This window comes from Triturus cristatus, chromosome 7 (assembly GCF_964204655.1).
Source record: "Triturus cristatus chromosome 7, aTriCri1.1, whole genome shotgun sequence".
In the NCBI taxonomy this organism is placed as follows: domain Eukaryota; kingdom Metazoa; phylum Chordata; class Amphibia; order Caudata; family Salamandridae; genus Triturus; species Triturus cristatus.
In genome coordinates, this window is record NC_140590.1 from 401,048,453 (window position 1) to 401,073,371 (window position 24,919).

Genomic DNA, 24,919 nt, shown 5'->3' on the forward strand with positions numbered 1-24,919 from the left:
GGGTTGATGCATAAGTGCCAAAAGGAGTGACACAGTGCATGTACGCGGAGTACGATAGTGACTGAAAAGGCACTTTAAGATATGAACCAGACTTCTGTAATTTGTAATGCTTGCTGTTCTTTGTATACTGCAATGCATAATGCCACATAGGTTTGTGACAATAGCATAGAAGTGCCCAGAGAAAGTCTTTGACAATTGCAATGGTGTTGCTTATCCATTGTTATGTTCAACATTAACAGCAGATTCACAGAGGTACGGTGGGGAGTGTGTGTGTGAGCGGCCAAGCAGAGATGACAGAATGGTCAAGAGGAAAAGGGAAGTTTGCTTTCAGTGCAATTAAGGTGCGAGTACAAAGATGGTGTACTAAGCCCTGCTAATGGATGCTGGACACTGCACAGAAGAATTATAAAGTGGTGTCAAACATAAAATGGTTTCCTGAACCCTCCACACGCAGACATATTTCGCAAACAAGACATTTATCAGCAGTTTCAATGGCACACCAATTTACATTTCGATCCCAAAAATTTAAATATGCTTGTTTTATTAGGCTAGTGGTGGTCTGAGATTCTACAGCACAGCTTTATAGAAGTGAAATTCCAACAGCAATTATAGTACAGTAAAACTACAATGCAAGCTTTAGGAACTGAAGTGGATTTAATTAGAATGAAACTGAGCAAAATAAGATACTTGAAATAATGGTTGCATTTATAAATCTTAAGGGTGAAGGACCTGTCAAGAGTGCAAAAACATCAATCTAAAGACAGAACTTATAAGATAAATACACGGTATCCTACGTTCTGAAAACTACACTTTTTTTGCAATTGGTCTCAAATATAGTAGCTTTGGGTGCCAGACGCACTATTTCAGCTAGCTTTTTTGTGTTCTGGTGAGAAATATTGCCACCAATGAAAACCAGACACAAACTGACAACGAAAAAATGTCTAAATTTGGCCTCACAAGGAAAATGTAGACACACAGCGAACGTGGGGTTCTCCATTCAGTTTTCATGGCTGTATCTAGCAGGTAGTGGCCAGTTGTACCCAGTGTTTCCACAGCCCCGTCTGCAGCTCCACCCTGACAAACACACAACCTTGCTTCAGTCGCTCATCCATGTGGCTTTTATCTGCTTTTTCTGACTTCAGACTTTGTGCAGGTCTTAAGTAAGGGTGGTTGTAGCTCAAGTAATTTGCGGTCACATTATTACAGCAAAATTGCGCGAGATTATGCCAGGATGGTAACCCAAACGAACATGAGAATGCATCTTGCGCTATTAAAAAAAAAAATAGCGCTAAATACAACAGACCACATAAAGCAGCAGCCAGACACTAAGTTTGTGGTTCTAGTGCTCCAGCGGTAGGAGTTATGTGGCAAATTACTCATAACCACACAAATGGGCATAAACGCGTAATTTTACATAAAAAAAGTAACTGAAATTACTCAGATTACTCTGTGTAATTAAAAGTTTGCCCAGGCCTAGTCTTATGCTACTCGATGGAGCCTTCCATCATAAATCTGAGGGAGTAAAAAATACAAAAAACATCATTCTGCCCATTCTGAAAACAGAGGAAGGGTGGAGAGGACTACGTGAGGGGCCACCAGTGGCAAGCAGCAGCTCATCAGCTGATGGGTACTGTTTTCCTTGGCTAGCTTGCAGTTTCTCAATCACAGCTTGTCTGTGCAGTGATCCTGTACTGTACAGCACCAGCGGGCAGCCCTTTAAAGGAGGCAATCATGCTGTGTTGCAAGAGGACTGCCCTAGCTGCTTGCAACAACCTCCTCTTCCATAATTCTCAGTGTAGATTACACAGATTGCATTAGCTGCCTCCTGCAAGGGCAGAAACTCATTCAGAATACAGTTAGGCCCGGAATAAACGCGAGTTCCAGCATCAATGGCACAGATTTCACACCCTGTCTGCAAGTGTAAACAGCCACTTGAGAAGAGGCAAGAACACCAATGGAGGATACCATGTTGTATGTGATGAGGTAGAGCCATTGTGGTTCTTGGTAGGTGGAAATACTTTCTGTGGAGCGGCCAGGGTGAAGGTTGCTGCAGGTATCTGTTGGCCACATGCCAGTAAATATATATTCAGAGGTAGGCAATTTAGTTGATCTGGTAGTGCCAATAGCAGGTATTAATTTCCTGCATCAGAAGTTATATAGTGTGTCTGATCGCTTGAACATTGCATCATATATCTGAGGCAGATAGCACACTTATCATAAGTAGTAGAGCAACAGTATGCACTTGCGATACTAGATATTGAAGAAACCTCTGATACAATAGGGTATAAATAAATGCTATGAAAATCGGATTTTGGCCTGGCATGTGAAGGCAAGGACAGGACGAATAATATTGGAAAGCTTGAAATAAAGACAGGCACCCGGCAGGCTTGCCCACTCTAGCCAATGCGGTTTGCGCTAGTAGCCGAGCGTCTGGGGGTTCATATTTCCATTTATACAGTGGTTTAAATGATGGACTGATTCTACCATATCTAAGTCCCATGACCGAACTTGATGGGCATGCGGTGGCACCAGGTGAGAACACTCATGAACGTGCAAAAATCTGCAACTAAAAAACAAACAAAAGAACATGAATGCAAAGAGGAAATACTATCTTGCAAAAACATACTGTGCTTTATAGCGCACAGGCTAACCCGGTCAGTTAGACAGGAACTCATTCTAAAGCTCGAGGAAGGAGTTAGGATTTTAATATTAGGCTGCCCATTTAACTCCAGCCATGTGGGATGTCAAAGAGGTTAGATGGTTGTCCTTGAACAGAGTGTAAATTCTCTGAGGGCAACGAGAAATAAGTGAATTTTGCTTTGGTAATCTTTAATAATATTTATAAATAGATATAAGAACAGCAAGCTGGTCCCCCAACGCCTCTAGCAGGGAACATATTCAAGAGTTGAGAAGAGAGGAGGTAGACAGTCATTAAACCGATGCTGGCTGAAGAGAGGTTACTCAAAGTGAGAGTCACCTGGGAGGTTTTTTCAAGTCCGTCTAGGCCACAATACCTCACAAGTAACTTCTCTCCAACTGCTTTAAAGGCATACTCATTGACTGAAAACTATTGTAAATGCCAGAGTCCTGCAGGACATGCTTTGTTGCAAATGCTAAATGCATTCTAAACGGTCTGCAAACCTCATCTTTTATACCAGAGTTGGGATTGGGTTAGAACAGAGACTTATGCCATAGCAGAAGCCTTGGCCAAGATTAGGATGAAGGTCTGGCATCAATATGAATAAATTGATCTATCCCAAGGCTAGCTATTTAGTACGGGTGCACAGGAAACACTAAGAAAGAAATCAAAGTAAGTTCGATTTAGAAAAATGCACAGGAAAAAATGTAAGTAAAAAAAAAATCTTTCCAACAGGAGTTGTAGGCAACAAGCTTCAGTTGTCAGATGCTGGTAAAAGCATTGGAAAAAACCTATGCAGAGCACACCCCCTACACGTGACATGCGGATGGAAAAACTGAAATATGCAGATCTACAGAAAGGCCAATATCCACCTCACTGGCATCAGTGAGTTGTGGATAGGCCACAAATATCAATATACTACATGTATGGTTTGTAATACTTGTGTGTGACATTTTTACCATGAATTCTGATAATCTATAAAGGATGCAGTGTGAGAGAACGAGTAGTGCAGACCACCCCAACTTCTCAGCATTTCAAGAAGCCCAGCTGAAGTTTTAGTGAGGTGTGTCTGATCTCCAGAACATCTCATATCAGGGGCAGGAACTGCTACGATACCACAAGCATTTCAGCTCATTTAGCATTCAATGCACCAGCAGCATCTCCTCTTCTCTATGGATGAGGACAGACGAGTCCTGCACGCATCAAAAATATGCTAGAATGGCAGGAGAAAGTATAGCTGCAAGTTATTGGGACTCAAGTGCACATTTGTAGTGTAACACGGATTTCAAAATGCACAGGAATGCACGCAGGAAAGTTCACCACAGATACTCCCCTGAACCCTTTCTAGGTCTCGCGCCTAGCGGTGCAGTGCGTATCACTGCTCGCGCAACGAGAGACTTTTTGTAGGGGGGTTTGGAAATGGACCTAGGAATCGCACACGCTCCTGCTTTTCCTTTCGGCCCACGCTATTGGCCTTTGCGTGCGTCTTTTTATGAAGGACAGCACGAAATTGGCCAAAGGCGGGCTCATTGGCCGCCCATGGCCTATTGGTGTCTATTACGTGCATTCCTGACATGTGTTTTCAATTATCGTGCCCAGACACGGGCGCGATAATTGGAAACACATGTCTCGCTGTGGCGCGCGCGCACACCACTCGTTTAGTATGGTTCATAGTCTGAGGTTGACCCAGAGCAAGCGAGAAAGAGGCAGCAAGGGGAGAAAGGAGGAGGAAAAGAAGGTAGGACACCAGTGAGAAAGGTGGAAGCCATGGAAACACGACGAATGGCTTGATTTAATTCTGCCACCATTTTATGCATTTTGTGAACGTGTGTGCATGACCTGACCCGTTTTTCAGCCTTCTGCCAGTTTCTACAAACTAGGAAATACTATGGAACTAGGTTTAGCGGGTCTTGCCCAATATGCTGAAAATGGTTAACCCATCATGCATTCATGGTGCCAGAGTGTTGTTTTATATAATCGTGCACTCCACGTGCCTGCTCCTTTTGGGTGTCTTTGCCTTGGCAGTTGTCCACACCCTGTCCATTATCTTCCCATAGCACCATTGTACATCTCGAGCGCGTGACTACACTAAGAGGGTGTGCTACGCTTGCTGTTCTGTGCCTCATGACTCTTTTCCTGGCATCTTATTGCCAAAGCAGGGGTTCTGCTTCATTTGAGCTCACACTTGCTGGGGTTGACAGGCTGGGTCTGTTTTTAGCCTCGCAGCGCAGGTCAGTGAACATGACCAAACAAGAGCAGGCTGGAAATACGGGCTCTGAAGAGCCCCAGATAACAGACAGACCCGTGTCTTTTTATGTCACGTTCTTTTTGCAGAACAAGAAGAATGGCAGAGTAACGTGACGCAGGAGATAATAGATCTTAACGTTTCTTGGTAGTTCGTCAATGAATACATTCACGTGTGTGTGTGTGTTGATCAATTGAGTTGAATATTAATCAATTTCAGTTGCAAGAGTAAGCAATATATTTAGGAGACTTGAATACCTACACAAAACCCTCTTGGAGTTTCGTACTGTCTATTTCTGATATTGCACCTGAACAGTAATAAGAAAATGGCCTATTTTATTGTAATTAATACCAGAGTTTAAGTTATGACATCACAATGTCTCATGCCAAAGTGAGCAAAGAGAGTGAAAGGCAGGCCACTGAGCAGATTTACAACTCTTAAGCATGAAAGGTATAAACTAGTTTAACATCTTTTTTGTCCGAGCTGCATTGAACTGAAAAAGGAACTGACTGGTATCATGGACTTCTGTCCACCATTACATCAGTGGTAGCTGAAGATCCCACCAATGGCATCTGCAGGGCTGAACGACTGTCCCATCCATGGCTCCCACAGCAGCCTTCTATTTGCAAAATAGAGACTAGAGGTTGGGCAAACAGTGAAATCTATAAAAACAAGCATTTGCAATGCAATAGGTCTCGCATTTACGCAAATTTGAGCTATTGTTATTGTAAATGACAATGCCTTTTATTTAGGTTTTGGTTTTTAAAACCTAAATAGAAGGCGTTGTCATTTACAATGCCAATAGCTCAAACATATACGTAAATGCAAGACCTATTGCATTGCGGATGCTCGTTTCCTCTAGAAAGAAAGAAAAAGGTTGAAGTAGGCACAGAAAGAAATGAAAGGAGGAGTGGGGCTGAGGTGGCAACAAAATTGTCAGAGCAAGAATAAAGCAGCAAATACATGCCCTTTGGGCGATTCCTCAGTTTTGGGAATCTTCGCCACAGTCTTCGTTCCATCTTTCTCCTCCTTCTTAATATTTGCCCCAGGCTTGGCCTGAAAGAAAGACCTGAAACAGAGAGACACTTTTATAATATTTCCACATAGGCCCATTTACAACAGATCAATATAGTTAATCTGAAAGCAAAAAATACATAATGTTTAGTGTGTAGAAATTATACTTTAAGTAACATCTGCATTGTTTTCCCACAACACATCCACCAACCTTCAAAAAGCCATCAACTTCGCTCTAAAAGGAAACCTCTGGAGAAAAATACAAAGATCAGACACAAAACACACCTGGGGCTGTATTATACATTATGTCCTGGGGGCGCAACAGGAGTGTTCATCAGCTTTGTGCGGCCCAAGGGCACAATGGTATTACATAAAGGGCCACAGACGCTTTTGCATCTCCTTCTCCAATACGGATAGCGCTGGCCTACACTTAGCCCCATCGCTATCAGGAGAGGGTGTTCCTTCATTTCCACGGGGGCATTGCCCAAAGGAAATGAGGAAATCTCCTATACAAGCACCGTATTATGGACGCATATATAAATATGCCCTTAGGAGGTGCAATGAAAGTGTGCCATAAAAAAGGTATCCCTCCGGAGGGGACAAAGTGGGTCCCATGGATGCCCAGATGTTCTCTCTGCAGACGGGTGCAGTCACTAACTGTACCCTCCTGCAAGGGGATTTCTCTCCCCCCTCTTAAAGAAGGTGGCAGCATACCCCCTGCACTGTAAAGCAGAGCACCTTTTGACGCAGCCCCTCCATATTTCACTATAAATGTGCTGACCCCAGGGCAGCACGAGTTCGCGACTGCCAGGGGGCAGCACATTCTTTCTAATATGGTGCCTGTCCCAGTTTCCACCCTGCGCACCTTCTGAAAGGTGCGAAATGGTGCAAACAGGGAAAGAGTGCCGTATACAAAATACGGCCCCAGGTATCATTGATGTACCGTAAAATGCCTGAATGACATCTTTCATCATTCCCAGCATTAAAGATCCATCGACTCCGTTGCTTTCCTGCCATGAGGTATAGGCCTCCCCTGAACCACTCTCCTCAATTACTGCAGTTGTTTGGGAGACTCCATTCTCTGTTGTCCATCCTCCACTCTCACAACGGACCATCAACTCTACCTAATATTCTATTCCTTCTTGGACTGCAAAAAAACTACACTTCCTTCATAGGCAGCCTTCTCACCCTAATCCGTGGCCAGATTTCTTAGGCTTCATGCAGTTACCATTTTGCACTATGTCAAGAAAACACTGTGTACATTGTGAGATTTCCTATAACATTGTTAATCGTATTTTAGAACAATTTGTTCAAATGAAACAAACAAACTACATGCCATACAACGCCCCTACTAGTTTAATGAAAGCTCATAACTGAATACATGGTGTTCTCCTCACCTGAAGCTATATGCCAACTGAGACTATGAATAAATGCATCCTTTAATTTGGTTACACATATGCGGCCACGACACCTGCTGCTTTCGACAGTGAACTCTGGAAATAGGAACAACCTTTCCCACTGTCATGATCATTCAAAATAGGCTGTCCCTGCTTGGCACATAACTAAAACAACTTGTGTCAAAATACCAATAATGGGGAAAAATGTAAACCACTCAGATGTGATTTTTATAATAGCACTTTCTGGCCCCTGCTCTTTTAAAACAATCTGGGATTACCCACAGGGTAGGGACAGAAATACTGAACCCTCTGCAGTGGGTATGTTCATCCGTTCTGCCCCCAGTAAAGGGCTAGATGAGGCCTGTAGCTTCACAGAAAAAGAAGGTAGCGGAGCAGTTCTGTTAAGGTCAGCAAGTACTCTGCTCATACAGTGAACTACAGCTGTACAAACCAGTTTTAATGTCATACAGCACGGTGCTGGTACCGCTACCCATCATGCACAGATTGCCACAATATGCCACACAACACCCTCCCAACTAGTCAGAATGAGCCTTGGCTCTGAAGTAATGCACAATAAAAAACAAAGATGAACACCTCCTCTCTATTATTTTACAGTCAATGGTTTCACTACCACAGTAACCAACAAATTAGTGTTGGTGTCTGGCAGTTTAGGACAAGGTAACCTTGTGCTAGATCAGTGGATGGAGCTCAACCTGCAGTGATCTTTATGTAACCTGCACGGAAAAAGTTTGTCTCAACCTCTGATGACTGACAACTAAAATTGACCTGCTGAGAATCAATGGTTACTTATTGTGCAAAGAAAACCAAAGGTTGATAGGTCTCCTGATTAGGTTATTATTTCAATGTACTCAGAAAATCCCAAACATTAATTTCCTCCCGAGCTACTATTAAGCACATCTAACCATACGGCTATATGCCAAGATGGCCACTGGTGAAGAGCTCCAGCAGGGAGCTCCCGGGGAGGGATGGCCTTCTTGGCTTCTAATCCCTTGTTATCCACCTCCGATCGAGACCCTTTTTAACTCACCTGGGGTCATGTTCAACTACTGTCCTCGTAGCTCCAATCTCCTGCTTTTCGGCTCGAGATCTTCGGAGTAAGGCATGTTTGATGTCCTGACCGCGGAGACAGGGCCATCTTGGCCGATGCCCAGTGGAGCTGCTAGATCGGCTAAAGGGGAGTTTGGCTCTGGCTTCAGTGCCTCAGCAGTCACCCACCGAGCCGGACTTCAGACTCCGCTCTCCTCGTCTCTCTGCGGTTTCGCTCTCTTCTTCCCCCCCCCCGCCTCCCCGATGAGATACTTTTCTTTTTTTTTTTAATTTTTATTTAATTTTGCGCAATTCAGTGAGGTCAAAATACTTAAACAAGATTCATAGTATACAAACAGAAAAGCCTTAAATCGGGAACATATACAAACCGAGAGCCATAATCCAACATGAATAATCCATAATTTACAGACATATATCTAATAATAATCATTATGGTATATTACTATACCCAATTACCAATCGGCTCCCATATTGCAGCCCCCAGTTTCTTCCTTGCCCTACCTTTTAATTTGTATAGGGCGGTTTCCAAATTGTAAATTGAGATAAGCTTAGCCCTCCAGTTAGCAAATGACGGGGGTTCGGGGTCAAGCCACTGAGATGTTATGCATAGCCTCAGAACCGCCATACATATGAACTTTAGGCCTCTATGGGGTACCAATTTCCTCCCCGGGTCCATACCATATTCTATCCCGAACAAAACCAAAGGTGCAGTCACAGAAATCGGTATACCCAGAGACCCTAAAATAAAACATTCAATATCAGATAAGAGTTGATGAAGCGAAGGGCAGGAGAAAAACATATGTATCAAATCTGCCCCATATAGACCACATCTAGCACATCTCGTCCCCCTTCCAGCCTTCCACTTTGTAATCTTTGCTGGCGTATAATATAAATTAAACATAGCCATATAGGCTTGACTTCTTAGACTGCCAGAAAGCAAAATAGAACAAGCGGTCCTCCATACCAGCTGAAGATCGAGATTAGTTAATGACAGTTTTCCCTCCCACGCTGCTTCAAATTAACGGATGTCATCAGGTTCTTTTAAGATAATTTCCTTGTATATTTGACCTATTTTAGATTTCCCTTTTATCAACTCCAATAGCCGGATCTGAGACACCTGACAGTTCCCCCTCGCAATTTCAGCCTGCAAGAAACTTTTAAGTTGAAGATATTTGAAAAAAATCAGACCTACCAACCCCAAATTTCTCTTGGAGTGTCAAAAAAGAAAGAATATCACCCATCTCTAATAAGTCCCCTATTACTCTTATACCATGCTGTGACCACCTCCTCATAACTGAATCATGACATATACGGTAGAAGACAAAATATACGAATCCAGAGGTGTGTACCACGTGATACAAGGGATAACTAGTTGTTTCCTGAGCCTCTTCCATACTGCATATGCTGCCTGAATAATCTTAAACCGAGTCTTTTTATAATAACTTGGCTCCAGGATTTCTAGTAATAACCCTCGCGCCGATTCTCCCAAACACAATTCATAAATAGATGGGGAAAAAGCGGGCTCCTGAACCTCAGTGTTCCCAGATACCAACACACCCATAAATTGGAGCAGCGTAGCGCTATAGTAAACATAAAAGTTAGGAAGGGCCAGACCTCCCCGCTCTACCAGCAGATATAACCATTTCATCGCCCTTCTAGAGCGACGAAACCCCCAGAGGAACCGTGAACACATTCGCTCTATTCTCTTAAAAAAGATATTGGAAAACATAATTGGAATAGCCCGAAACAGATACAGGAATTTCGGGAAGATAGACATTTTTAGAACATTACCCCTTCCATATAGAGATAGATGCAGCCTATTTAAACGCTCCAAAGTATTTTTTGATGATACAATCAGTGGTTCAACATTAATCCTTGGTATATCTTGAATATTAGTAGAAATGAGCACACCTAGATAGATTGCCTCTGTGGCTACCTCCATCTCTAATGGTAAACCAGCCTCCGTATGTAACACCTGTGTCTTATCCAGATTTAATTTATAGCCAGACACTGTACCGAAGTTATTAGTAATGACCACAATTCTTTCCATAGCCTTATTCATATCCGCAGAAAGCACCGCAAGGTCGTCAGCATATGCCAAGACTTTCACTGAATATATATGCGCTTTTACCGGACAGATTTCAGTATCAGCCTCCAGCCTATTTATAAGAGGGTCTATAAACAGAGCAAAGAAGTGGGGAGCAGGGGCACCCCTGCCGCGTGCCCCTGCTAACCATAAACCTCTGTGACTCTTCTCCCCCTAGCCGTACTATTGCATTCAGCATACGGTACATAGACTGTATTGCTCGTATAAAATCATTTGGAAAGGACTTCCATCTCATCACTGCCCATAAAAACTCCCAGGAGACCCTGTCGAATGCCTTTTCGGCATCCAACAGGGCCACCCCAACGGGAACCCCCGTTGCCTGTGCCCAGTCAAAGACAGATATAAGTCGCCTGACGTGATCCGTGGTCCCTCTCCCAGCTATGAATCCATGTTGTTGTAGTGAGACTAAAGGTGTAATAATCCCCCCCAATCTCCTTGCCAAGCATTTCGAATATATTTTGTTGTCGGCATTTATAAGGGAAATTGGGCAGTATGAAGAGAGCTCGCAGGGATCCTTTCCCTTCTTCCTAAAGATTATTATGACTGTTTCCGACCAAGAGGCCGGGGGGGGGCCCCTTAAATGCAGCCTGGAAAACCGAGGTCAGTAGCCCAGCTAGGCTCTTCCTGAACTTAGTGTAAAACTCTAAGGGGATTGAATCTGAGCCCATCGCCTTCCCTGAGGCTAGTGACAGCATAGCTATTTCGATCTCTTCCCAAGAAACCCTTTCTACTAGTGCATCTTTATCCACCTCCTCTAAGCCGACAGAGCCCATTCCCTCTAAATATTGTTGCGTTCCTCTGACCGGTTCTGCCGTGTATAGTTTTTCATAATATTTTTTAAAAGAATCATGAATCAGGGAGGGGGTCTCTAATAAATTCCCATCCATATCCTTAATCTTGAGAATCCTAGAGTAAACCTCCTTTTGTCGTAGCCTTTTAGCCAGGACACTCCCAACCTTTTCTCCATATTCATAAAACTTGCTTCTATGTACTTAATACTTGGCGGCTGCTTCATCTGCATACCCTCGATATATAGTTGAACGAAAAGCAGCAACTTCCGCTTGAACCTCCCTGACCCTCCCAGCACACTTTATCTCAGAGACTAGTTTTTGCTCCAGCATAGAGAGGGCCACCAAATCATTTAGAGATTTCAGACGGTCCTTTTTCCGCTTCCTTGCTACAAACCTTACTGTCTCGCCTCTTATGCCAGCTTTGAGAGCGTCCCAGACAATCTCCGTCCTGGCAGATCCAATATTCAGCTGGATAAACTCAGGGAGATTGGCTCTGGCTTCAGTGCCTCAGCAGTCACCGACCGAGCCGGACTTCAGACTCAGCTCTCCTCGTCTCTCTGCAGTTTCGCTCTCTTCCCCCCCCCCGCCTCCCCGATGAGATACTAGGGAAAAGTGGATCCGCTTTCTTCTCGGGAGGCTGCTGGGGACATGGCAGAGGTTCTCTCTCCCCTCCGGCTGTTGGCTGACTCCTCTGGACCTTAGACGCGGTTTCTTGGCGTCCCACTGCACAGGAGTCTAAAATCTTGAGACTTCTACACGACGCTGTGCCGACCTCCCCGGACTTGCAGGACCCAGAGAGCGATATGGGACCGTCTACCATTTCCTCACTCCTGAACAGACTACCTACCGCCTTCCCCACTCACCTCCGCTTTTCGGGTAGTTTTTTTTTTTTTCCCCCCCCATTGCTTGTCTTTTACTCGACTTTTGTTCTACCGGCATTCCCGCCATCTTGTTTTTGGGGTCTTTGTTCTGGTCCACCATCTTACGGATCCTTGCCACAGGTCAGTGCCCTTCAGTGAACATTCGCCCTTTCTTGATCCCCTTTGAACCTCCGGTCTGTTGCAACCTACATTCTCGAACTTTTGCTATCCATGGAAGTCCTCTACGCCACGACTGAACTACCAAGAATTGATACGTTTTCTATCCCCTTGTCCACCCCCCCCCCAACCAATGTTATGCTCTAGAAACTTCTGTAACCTTGTAACACTGTTAGTTTTGTAACCAATAGGCTCATGTAAAGCGCTCGGATACCTCCTGGTCTAGCCAGCACTAAATAAAACAGTTTTTTAAAAATCAAAACACAAACAATATCCATCTGAACAGGTCACTCACATGATTGTCCGCTGCATTGTGGAAGTCAAAGTGGATTATGGAGATGCAAATAGCCGGCCACGAAGAACCCGCTTACTTTTCCAAGGAACTCAAGAAATATCCCCTGAAGAAAAAAAAAAAAAAAAGAAGAACGCATACCTTTAGAGGTGAAAAAGAATAACATATTCATGAGATCATCCCCAAACACCCTGCAACGTTTTGCAGTCCTATAAACTTGGCACTTAATGCACTTTCACGGACATAAAACTGGTAATCTACTGGACCCAGCCAGGAGCGATTCATGGCCAATTTAACCACAAATGTGGGTGTACAAATCTCACTCACCAGGTGATCTGTGGGGAGACCAGAGATGGTGGAGAGGCAAGAAGAAGACACACTTAATGTTAGGATACAGAGAAGGTGCGAGGGACAGAGTTGCAGAAGCATGGCGGGTGTGAGAGCGAGCGAGAGAGACAGACTCGGACACAGTGAGATCAGTGCAGTGAGAGGATACTGACAAGAAATGGTTGAAGAAGTGAAAATTGTATGGCGTAATGTATGAGTAGGAAGCCAGAGACAGCAGCCACTGCACATGGGGGTATACAGCGCTGAGATGCCCAAGGGTAGTCACGAGCTCTACAAATCCCCTAAACCCACAGCGGGAGGTAGTTAAGAGTGGGAGGGGAAGTGCAATAATGAAAACAAAACCACATTGGAAAAGCCAGCAGGTCTGGTGTTAACTTGCAGCCTTTTGGAAATTCTTGTTTTGTCATGGTTTTTGGCAAAACTATTGCTCGAGAACCTGCTGCGGGCCATCATTACTCCAATTGAAAACCATGGCTAAAAAAGGTAAAAACTTTGTTTAGGTCCCCCCCAAAAAAGCACACATTGCCGTAGTACTCACTGGCACTGGGGGGTGGGCGGGGAGACTACTTTGTGTGTGGATGTGTGCCTTGTGAAAAGGCAGAAAGCTGTAACTCCTAGTGAAGTCAGCCAGTGCCTTAAGTGGACTGACACATTGCCCCTTGATGTATGCTGGAGGGAGTGGTTGGAAAAATATATGAATGACAGAATCACAGACTAATGGAGAAAGTCTGGCTGAAACCCCAATGGGTAACTAGGTTATAAACATAATTTCAGTAAAATCCAAAGGCCTGGTCTAACACGAACACTAAAACACACACACACACACTTTTACCAAATTCCCACGACTGCTGATCGACAAACGGGTCACGGAGACAAGTTGAGTGCATAAATTGTTTCTTTATTTGCGGATGCTCAGCATGGCAGATGACACGTTTCGCCCATTAACTGGGCTTGATCACATGACTAGATTAAAGTCCATCATCGCTTTTAAGCACCTTCACCATGTATACATCATGTGATTAGTGAAAACGAAAAATATTATGCTTAGACATGGACATACATACAGTGCAACATTTCATTGATATGTGTAACTGCAAGGGCTCAAAATGTTAAAAAACGATGGTGGGTTAAATCCATTTAGAAATTTAAAGTGCAAACAAACATCGGATAGTGTTGGTACTCAATCGTAGGAATACGTATCTAGTTATTTAACAATCTGACTATACAACAACATAACAGTCCCAAGAATATGATTTTCAGATGTATATGGTCTAAATGACATAAATCCCGATCATATGTACAGTGAATATATTAATTATTGAGATGTGTTGATACACACATATCTCTTGCCTCTGGGAAAGAAGGGGAGGGGGGAAAAAAGCAGAAAGAAACAAGGCAGAAAGAAAGACAGCAAGAAAAAGGAAAGCATTAAAGAAGGAACGAACAACAGACAGGTAGGGTTGCAAAGAGAGTACCCTCATGTGCTTATATTCAGAGTTCAGGTAAGCTGCTAGCATGTTGTGAAAAAGCAGCAGGCCATTTCAAAAGGAATTCACAAAAGCACTGGCAGGAGCCAGGGATTGATAAATCTGGAATGTGCCCTGTGCTTCCATCTGGTAATAAACCTCTTGCTATCACATCAGGTTCTGCAAACAGAGGCAACACTAAAGTGATAAAGAAAAACACTGACGCTGACCACCTTATGTGTGCATGTGCGCCTTGTGAAAGGGCTAAATACAGTCACTCAAAGTGAAGTTAGCCAGTGGCTGAAGTAGGCTGGCCCATTGCCTCATGCTTTATGATGTAGAAGCAAAATGTGAATGACACAGACCAATGGATGAAGAGAATTGGCTGCAAGCCCTTTATGTAAATGTATTGCACAGAAACTTTCAGTAAAATCAAAAGGTCTTGGTTAACCCCAGACCTAAACAAAAGGGTGAAAGTGATACATAGAGAAAGCGAAGAAAAACAGGGTAGGTTTGTTTTTCCAAGGGGTGTCAGGTTTGCCAATTAGTAGGGAGATGCTCACATCTGCATCTGAAAGGCCATCTCGGTCCTCTCACCCACTGGATGGTGTACCCCTCAATTGCTCAATAAAAAAAATAAAAAATTAAAAAAAAAAAAGCAGGAGTTCAGGATCTAAATTTTATGTTGCATTTTACAAGGCTGCCACACACCACTATGACATGATGCAGTCAGCCATTCTTCGCATATCAACGGATAGTATACTGGAAGGTGTGGCTTCTATTTTTGCTTTTAACACGGTCATTGTGGGCTCAATAACCCCAGCACTCCAAGTGCAGCTGTCTAAAATGCCTGACTTAGTCAGTGTTATACAAGACATGAAGCCACAAGTCAGCTAGGGTTTAACATTTTACAAATTAAAGTCCATTAAAAAAATCCTCGTTTCACAAATAAAACCAGAAGTAAACTCTGCTCACAAATAATGTAGAGTTTTTGTCAATCATTCCCATCATGCATTGCCGGCAATGCAAATCGTTTGCATTATTTTTTGTAGTGGAAAGTATTATACCGAGCTTCAAAACACAACAGTGGCAGAAGAACATGGCCAGCAGCAGCAGCGCAATGTTTCAACACAAACATTTTTTAAAAATCAACAGTTGGCAAGAGGAGAAGGAGAGGAATAGCAATTCACACACGTTCAGCCTGTATAGGATGGAACACCGGTTCCTGAAATAAATAATTCGGTGCCACAAACTGGCAGGAAGCAAACGATTTTTGGAAATATTCGCGAAGGGAGCTCATGAAACATTATGCGACTACAAAAGTTTCAAATTCTATGGTATGTTTTAGTACCTTTCTATGTGGAGACTGACTTCTTTGCATAAGCCCAAAAATATATTTCCAAGAAAATTCACAGTATGCAGTACCCATGTGAAGTGTGGCCATAGTTGTAACCCTAATTTTGCACAACTCATTTTGGGTGATTCCCGGAGAATCCTCCCCTGTTTGGGACATCAGCTGAAAAAAATACCCAACACAAAGCAATAACGCGGCCAGCTTTAGAAATGGTTTTATTGCTGGCGAGCAGTGGTTAATAAGGAGGGGGGGGGGGGGGGTGAAATAGCAGCCATCGTTGATTGGTCATAGTGCTTTATTTAACCATACATCAACTCAAACAGCCATCCACTCACCCATGCAGCGACTTTCACTCCCCCCTTACCCACCAAGTGCATTGCTTTGTGTACACATTTTCGCAGCTCCAGACTGTTTACGATGCTGAAACAAAGCATTTTGCACCCTCCTCCCCATAAAAATATGACACTCGCCTTGCGTTTCAGCAAGTTATAATTAGATATTTATCATAATGTACAGTGGAAAATTATCTTCTCCGTTTAGAAAAAAATGGAAGAAACATCTGTCAAAATAATTCCTATGTAGGTCTAGATAATCCCAGGGAAATTGTTCTGCAAAGAGAAACAAGCATTTGCAATGCAATAGGTCTCGCATTTGCAAAGGTTTAAGCTATTGGCATTGTTCATGACAATGCCTTTTTTAATCTATTTTATAAAACAAACACATAATGGCATTTATTTATCATTTAAAAAGCCAATAGCTAGTGTTGCATTATTCTTAGCAATGCCAGATGCTCACACTTTTATAATGTAAACCAGCATTTGCAATGCAATAGGTCTCGCATCTGCCTTTCTTTCTCGATTTAACTTCCTCTACGCTGTATCGTGGCTTAGACTTGTACACAGGGTCTCCAGGTTCACAGATAGCTTAGATGCCACCAGGAATTGTAGTTGTCAAGGTGGCCTTGGTGGACCTGTTTGACCTTCTGATGTAGTTTAAAGGTGTGGTTAAAAAAGGTGTGCTATCTTAACAGACCCAGGTTGCATCATCTGTTTCAAATACCCTGGTTGTCCTAAATATATCCAAGCAACCGCTACTGCTTTTAGCTTCCCTGGAACATTCATATGATAGCGTATATGTGTAGGCATTATTACAGGTCACTGTTATTTGGGCACGGTCCCGATGGTGGTGATAAATTTGTCTGCAGCTTTCCATCTACTCATGGAATCTGAGTGTAAAATGTGCAGAAACCAAATGATAAGGGGGGTCAAACCCTACTTTTCTTCAGCTACAGCTCTTCAATCACTTTGACAGATGCAGCTTACCATTCTAGCATCAATGATATTCTGATTGTCCTTTCCCTGTTGGTTGGCAAAGCACAATGCTTTCACCACCTTTGGACCTTGATACATAAAGACTCTTCGGTGTTGGCATTTGTAAAATAAGGCTAGAAACGTAAAGTACCAGAATGCTGCTTTCTCTTTCCTCCTCTGACTAAGAGCATTTTTGCACTTCTTGATGTATAAGTACTCTTGACAATCACGTGCATCGGTCGTTAACTAGAAAATCTTTGAGTGGTGGGTTTGTACCTGTGATATTTCGGGTTTATGTAAATAAACAGATTAGGCCCATTCAGTATTTATCTTTGTTAATGTCAATCTGTACCTACTGCCATTTATTAAAAATTGAAAAGGAGACAGTGCTGTGAATTTGGCAGGAGTACTCATGTTGTACTTTCATGTGGGCGAGTGGAGCATCTGCCTCTGTTAACACTTTAGAAGCAGCAGGCTGGCTTGGATTCCCACTACTAAGGTATTACCCAGGGTGGATTAATGTCCCTGCTGCCCTGAGAGAATGGTACAGCACACCAGCTTTTTTCTAAAGCTAGTCTTCAAGTAGACCGTGTCTGACGTCTGCACATGCAAACCATTTTTGTGGTGAAAGATGAGATTTTGCAATCTATTGCATTCATGTTGTACTGCATGCCAGAATCTAAATAAGAGTTCAATTTGCGCCCCGCTTTAGATTAGAAAGAAGAGCCTCAGTCCAGGTGTGTTATGATGAATCCAGTAGTTTCTGGGTGTGGTCTGGGTTTAGCATAGACAGAACATATTATAAGGGTGTCGGCTTGATATCAAAGAGGCACTTCTGAGAGGCTTTATTTCAACGGTCTTTCAGAGTCTCATTAGAAGAGAACTAAGGGCCTGATGTACAAAGCCATTTTGCATTTTTTTCAGAATCGCAGAGTTTATGCCAACAATTCATTAAAGCATTTCCAGACTGTAAAATGGTTTTACTGACTCTTTCTGAATTGCCGATAGCAATGGGCATCAAAGGGGCTTCCCTCGCAATTGTGAAACACGATGTATCAATGGCTTGGTTTGTAACACCAGTTGGTGTTGCAAACCATTGATAGGTTACTGAATTATCAAAAAAAGCATTTACAATGCAATGGTCTCGCCTTTTGCATAAATTGGAGCTATTGGTATTGTAAACGACAAACTTTTTTATTTATGGGTTGGTTTTTAAAACAGATAAATAAATGGCATAGTCATTTACAATGCCAATAGCTTTAGCAAAGGCAAGACCTATTGCATCTATACACACACACACACACACACACACACACACACACACACACACACACACACACCGAGCCGCACACACACAATCCTTTGGTGAATATGTAGTGTTGGAAGGGGTCCACAGGGGGCACAGCGGTGGGGAAACGAGTGGGACAGAGGGCAAAAGGGGCACAAAAGGGAAAAAAACGAGTGGCGCAGAAGGGCACAGAAAAACGAAAGGAACAGACGGCAGAAAGGCACAAAAAACGAGGAAAAACGAGTGGCACAGAGGGCAGAAGGGCACAAAAAAACGAGTGGAACAGAGGGCACAAACAACGAGAGGACCAGAGGGCAGAAAGTCACAAAAAAAAAAAAAGAGGGAAACGAGTGGAACAGAGGACAGAAAGGCACAAAAAAGAGTGGAACAGAGGGCAGAAGGGCACAAAAACGAGTGGAACAGAGGGCAGAAGGGCACAAAAACGAGAGGAGCAGAGGGCAGAAAGGAACAAAAAAAGAGGGAAAACGAGTGTAACAGAGGACAGAAAGGCACAAAAAGAGGGAAAACGAGTGGAACAGAGGGCAGAAAGGCACAAAAAACGAGGAAAAACGAGTGGCACAGAGGGCAGAAGGGCACAAAAAAACGAGTAGAACAGAGGGCACAAACAACGAGAGGGGCAGAAAGGCACAAAAAAAGAGGGAAACGAGTGGAACAGAGGACAGAAAGTCACAAAAAAAGAGTGGAAAACGAGAGGCACAGAGGGCAGAAAGGCACAAAAACGAGTGGCACAGAGGGCAGAAGGGCACAAAAGACGAGAAGAGCAGAGGGCAGAAAGGCACAAAAACGAGAGTGGGACAGAGGGCAGAAGGGCACAAAAACGAGAGTTGCAGAGGGCAGAAAGGAACAAAAAAGAGGGAAACGAGTGGAACAGAGGGCAGACGGGCACAAAAACGAGAGGAGCAGAGGGCAGAAAGGAACAAAAAAAGATGGAAAACGAGTGGCACAGAGGGCAGAAAGGCAGCGCCACAAACAAAACATTTCAAGTAAATTTAAAAAATCGTAAATCACACTGTGAACATATGAATAACAAATAGAGCGACGGGCGGGAGGTGGTCGGTGAAATGAAGGCATGCGTTCTGGCAAGATGGATTGGGGAAACTCCATACTTGGGTTTCAAACGTACAAGCACAACAATGTCAATAAATAAAATAAAACTCTGAAAGGAGCCTACCTTTTAAACCAGCGGTGACGGCGGGGAGGGGTGTCGGGCGGGGGCAGAAAGACAGAGACTTGCAGGGTGGGAGGAGAAAGGGAAAACTGAAAGCACGAGTGCACAACAATGTCAACAAGCCCGGCGGAGCGTGGGCGCGAGCGCTTGGGGCGGGGGAGCGGACCCTTTGAAGTGCTTCAAAGGAGCCAAAGCTATAGAGAAGGGAGGGGGGAGTGGAAGCAGCTGTGCACGTGCATGTGATCGTGCACTCAAGGTTTAGGCCAGCCAAAACAGTGGGTAGCACTTTGAAAATCCCACATATAAAATGTCTCTTGCGAGACCTAAAAAGAATGGGTTGCTCCCTCAAAGACACAGCTCGACATTTGACCTCTGTCTTTGAAGGCACGTCAAATGTGACAAGAAAATAACAGGATTTAAAGGTCCCTAGGGCGTACAGCCACACAGTAAAGGTTTCCTCATGCAAGTTATTCAAAGACTGTTTAGACCTATGTTCTTTAAATTATTTTGGTAAAGTTTTCAGATGAATATATTGGGTTTACTTAATTTGATGTGTATCTAAACCTATTACAACTGAGTGCAAGTGTCTAGTGCCTATTTAAATAAATGTGGGAATGTACTGGCTGCAGTGTCTTCTTTTGCTTGCAAAAAAAAAAAAAAAGTGGATAAATACAGATAAAATGACCAAAAAATAAATTTGGATAAATACAGACGGAAGTATCAAAAAACATAAATACCATAAAAGCCCTAGTTATGATACAAGTTAGTAACTGAGCTTTCGCACTTTCAAAGCAAAAGGTAGAAGTGTTGATGAAGGAGTCGCACAGGACATTTGCTTGGCTTATTAATTTAGGGAACTTAGGCTGCGTTCCTCCGGCCTGTTTGCCTTAGTTTCAACGGTAGATATGCTCACTCAGTTTGAGGAATGTAGGCACAAGAGGCATTCTCAGGCACCCTCCAACTTGTATCTACAAACTGAAAGGAGTTTGGTTTAGTACAGCAAGTGCACTGAAGGCGCATTAAAGACACGCATTTATAGCGTGTGTTGGCTGCAGATACACATCCTATGGTGTTGGGATCACAAGTTGGCTTTCTCGAGAGTCTTTTTATTGCTGGTGTGACGTAGAGTTTCCACCTCCTTGAGAGAAAGAGCATGTCCAATGGCTCCTTTATTAGATAGATTATTTTACGCCCTCTGGTTCGGACAGATTAAACCAAATCACCGCGCAGCAGAAACGCATTAGCTGCCCATGGACGCCTTACGGTCTGGAAAAGGCATCTACTCCTCGGACGCAAGTTCGACAAATCATGGTGACTAGTGGAGCAGAGTTCTTTAGACGTTGCAAGATTTCTACCATTTACTTCACAAAACTTCACCCAGACATGTGAAGAATGTGGAGCTTTGGGTGAAGAAGGAAAAAAAACAAGTCTTTTATACGTGTCCTCAATTTGGTGCTAAATACGCTTATTCAGACACACAACATCTGCAATCTCTGTTTATTGATGGGACACAAGGAACAGGATTGCACAGCCTGCAGTCTGTTCTAAAACAAAAAGACACTTTGGACCAGACAAGACCCACAGTTGCCCATAAGATGGGGATGTCGGCAGAGGCAGATTTTTCACAGGGAGAAGAGAACAACAACTTCAATCCTTTGGAGACCAAGGAGATGCGACAGAAGAAGCCATTGTCACCAGCCCGCACAATACTGAATCTGACAACTCCAGCCAGCAAGAGGAAGACTCAGTCTTGCTGGTCATAGGGACAACACAAGCTGGAAAAAGCCATTATAGGGGAGGATTTAAACCATGGGGAAAGGTAGAGGAACATATTGTAGCTGAAAGGGCTGCCGCAGGGAAACAGGATTGGTGACACGCACTACTGGAAACAAATTAAGCATGTCACAACTGTGACTTGCATCTCAGGCAGAACATGTTTGGATGTGGAATTACATACAGCAGCAAATAAATTAAAGCAATGAGTCGCTGCACCGACATTTAAAATGTAACAAGCATGCAGCACTTTTTTTTGTTTTTTTTAAACACGGTTAGTATACCGCATCGGATGAAATCTCAGAAGAGACATTTTTAACGGAAAGAAGTCACATATCAGGCATGTATCCCATTTAAGAGTGATTGGTTAATACTTGCAGCAAAATAACTATACACAATTTGAAAAGAAAAAAAAAAAAAAGTGTTATGCAATGTTGTCAGCCTGGCACCTTACTCCTCAGAAGCCCGCAAACTCATCTGAGGAGTGCCTCATAGTTAGTCACTCATCCTCACCCTCTTCAAAGCAAACGTGATCCCTATGTCCAATGTCATCCATGCACACAAGATCCACGTATTCCCCTCTCACAAACAACACACAACTTGTACTCTCCCTCTCAAACAAGACCACCTCCGCGCCCCCCCCCCCCCCCCCCCAACACAAGCAGTTCACCGCCCACATTACTGAAGTCGCTAGCTGGATGAAAGCCAAGTGCCTCAGGCCAACTCAGACAAGCCAGGAGTAGTTGGCAAGAACACCTCACTATGAGACTAACTTGTGGCTGACCGAACTCAGACCCACACCAGGAATCTCTCAATTATCGACAGCCAACTGGACATGACTGCACAAGTCAAAGTCGTCACTGCATACTGCATCCACACCCTGAAGATGCAGAGGAAGATCCCAAGCAACACTCGAGAAGCGGTCACTCATGACCTAGTCACCAGCAAGTTGGATTATGGTTACACTCTCTACTTCAGGATCACTAAGCAACTCACGAGAAGAGTGCAAACCATCCAGAACTATGCAGCCAGACTCATCCTCAACCTCCCATACAGAACTTACATCACACCAGCTCTCAATTCACAAACGTGCTCAATTCAAACTCCTCACACACAGCACTACACAACTCTGGTCCCACCTACCTGAACAGTAGCATCTCATTCCACCCAAACACCTCTGCTCCACAGGACTTCACACACATCCCATACAAACACAGACCAGCTCAGGAGGACCAGTGTTCTCTCACATTGCTCCTAGAGCATGGAATGGCCTCCCAATTAACAAACCTACCACAGGTAGGAGTAGACACATACCTAGTCGACACTAGGATTTCCTTGCAGGTGATGGTGCGCTTTACAAATATATGCTATTGGAAATATTTCAATGCATGATATAATTGAGATGGAGAATTAAAGATTGTGCCACTTATATACATTGTGCTTAACTAATTCTATTTAGAACAATGACATTTGTATACAAAGGCTACTCTTATGTATACACCAGCTATCAGTACTAGGACTAATACAACAGCAGTACCTCAATAAGTACTGAAATTCTTACCTTTAAAGCAATATGAACATTACTTAAATATTCAAACTTCGAAAAATATGGCTAGTGGTGGTCACATTCAATAACGGCCTGGTCATCTACAAAATTCAGGAAACCCACACTAAAATGGAAACACTGGTATTATGAATATCAAAACTATTTAGTAGCCAATGATGCAGTAATTTATGTGCCAAGGAAATTTATGCTATATTTAACCTTCTGGGTAAGGAAGACAATATATATTTGACAACTTCTCTGAATTGGAACCAATGAGAGAGGGGTTCAGAGCATGGAGTGAATTTGCTGAAGAAAGAAGGCTTTCTAAAAACAAAATACAAATGAACCAAGTGTAGTTGTGGAATGTTTTAATTTCTATTCACGTTAACAGTACATGAGTAAGATTATAGATCAATATGTTGCGTATCTAAGGATTTTAGCATGCATGTGTAATTTTGAGACAGGTGTTGATCTATGTATCAGAGATCTAATTGTGGTAAATTGTTCTTTGAAAAAGTACATTAATATCTGTTGTACTGCACAAACCCTACACTAGAGGGAAACAAAAATAGCAAAAGAAACAGAACGGTCTGCTGTGTCAGTATATGTGATTTCTGGAGAGTGGTAAATAAGTGAGTGAATGGATTAAGTAAAGCACAGGAGGGGCAACAAAACTAACTAGAAAATCGGTGTAGTGCAGCTCTTAAGGATGTGGTTGTGCACTCATATTGGCAACAGTGTTAACTGTCCAGCATATGGGGGGGGGGGGGGGGGGGGAATGCAATAATTGCCCCCCCCCAAAAAAAGGACACTTTATGAATGTTTGTAGGAGCACTAATAGTTCATTAAAAGTAAATTGTGTCATAAATGAGGAACAGCAAGATTTCGCTGATAGGGTCTACTAGTTTATATTAAAGGTTGATGTAAGAAATAAAGGCGATCCAGAGAGTAACAAGCATTTACAATGCAATGGTCTCGGCATTGGTAAAGTTAGAGATATTGGCATTGCTCATGACATTATTGTTGTTTATGTTTTTGTTTTTAAAACATTTAACGAAACGGCATTGTTATTTACAATGTCAACTGCTTAATCACTATCAAATGCAAGACCTATTGCATTTGCACCCACACACAGAGCCACCTACACACACACTGATTAAGCTATTGACATTGTAAATAACAAATGGCGTTTCTTTACATGTTTTACAAACAAAAACATAAACAAAAATTATGGCATGAGCAATGCCAATAGCTCTAACTGTAACAATGCCGAGACCGTTGCATTTACAATGCAACGGTCTCGGCAATATTATAGGTAGAGCTATTGGTATTGCTCATTATTTTTTTTTATCATTTTTGTATCCCTAAATAAATGGCATTGTCATTTCTATTGGCATTAGCTTTTTTTGCATACGTGATACCTATTGCATTAGCAGAGAGAGAGTGAGATAGAGAAAGAGAATGAGGTATTGAAATAGAGAGTGAGGTAGTGATACAGAGTGAGGTAGACAGAGAGTGAGGAATTCTTAGATAACTTGTGCTTTTATGATCCATTTTAAAGAGATCGAATAAAGCTGTGTGACTGACTGACCACAATAAGACTCACTTAAAAAAATAAACGAGGTGTTTTCCTACACACGACAAAATTCAGTGCACCGATTTCTTACAGGATCACAAATTTTTTTAGTCTTCTTCACATGATCGCTCAGACAAGTTTGGGGTTCCAAATAGCACACTACGATTTGCAGTTAATGAACATGTAAACATTGGCTTTTGGAAACCTGTTACAGCCACAAAATCACTGGCAAGAGTAGTTTCGTAAGGATTGCCTAGGATACAAACGTCACTTTTAAGCATCCACATCGCTTTCAATTACGCTGACTTTAGGCATAGACGACGGGTCGACAGATTACCACTTTAACTTTGAACGGTTTCATTTCTGAATCTAACATTGCTTATACTTGGGTGACAGTTACCCACAAGCATCACTTCAAAATAACACAGGGGATAAACAGCTGCAGACTAGTGCCAAGAAACACAGGTAAAATCGATGGTA

At 42.9% G+C, this 24,919-nt stretch overlaps 1 protein-coding gene across 2 annotated transcripts in view; it reads right to left on the reverse strand.

Annotated features, from left to right (window-relative positions):
• The window catches only part of LIG1 (DNA ligase 1), a 502,345-nt gene that overhangs the window by 439,408 nt on the left and 38,018 nt on the right, over positions 1-24,919 (reverse strand). For both annotated transcript variants that reach the window (XM_085616644.1, XM_085616645.1), the window contains exons 2-3: positions 12,593-12,695; positions 5,851-5,952 (exon numbers count right to left, since the gene is read on the reverse strand). In XM_085616644.1, coding sequence (XP_085472770.1) covers positions 5,851-5,952; positions 12,593-12,609 — 119 coding nt within the window. In that variant the 5' untranslated portion in view covers positions 12,610-12,695. The remainder of the gene's footprint in view (positions 1-5,850; positions 5,953-12,592; positions 12,696-24,919) is intronic.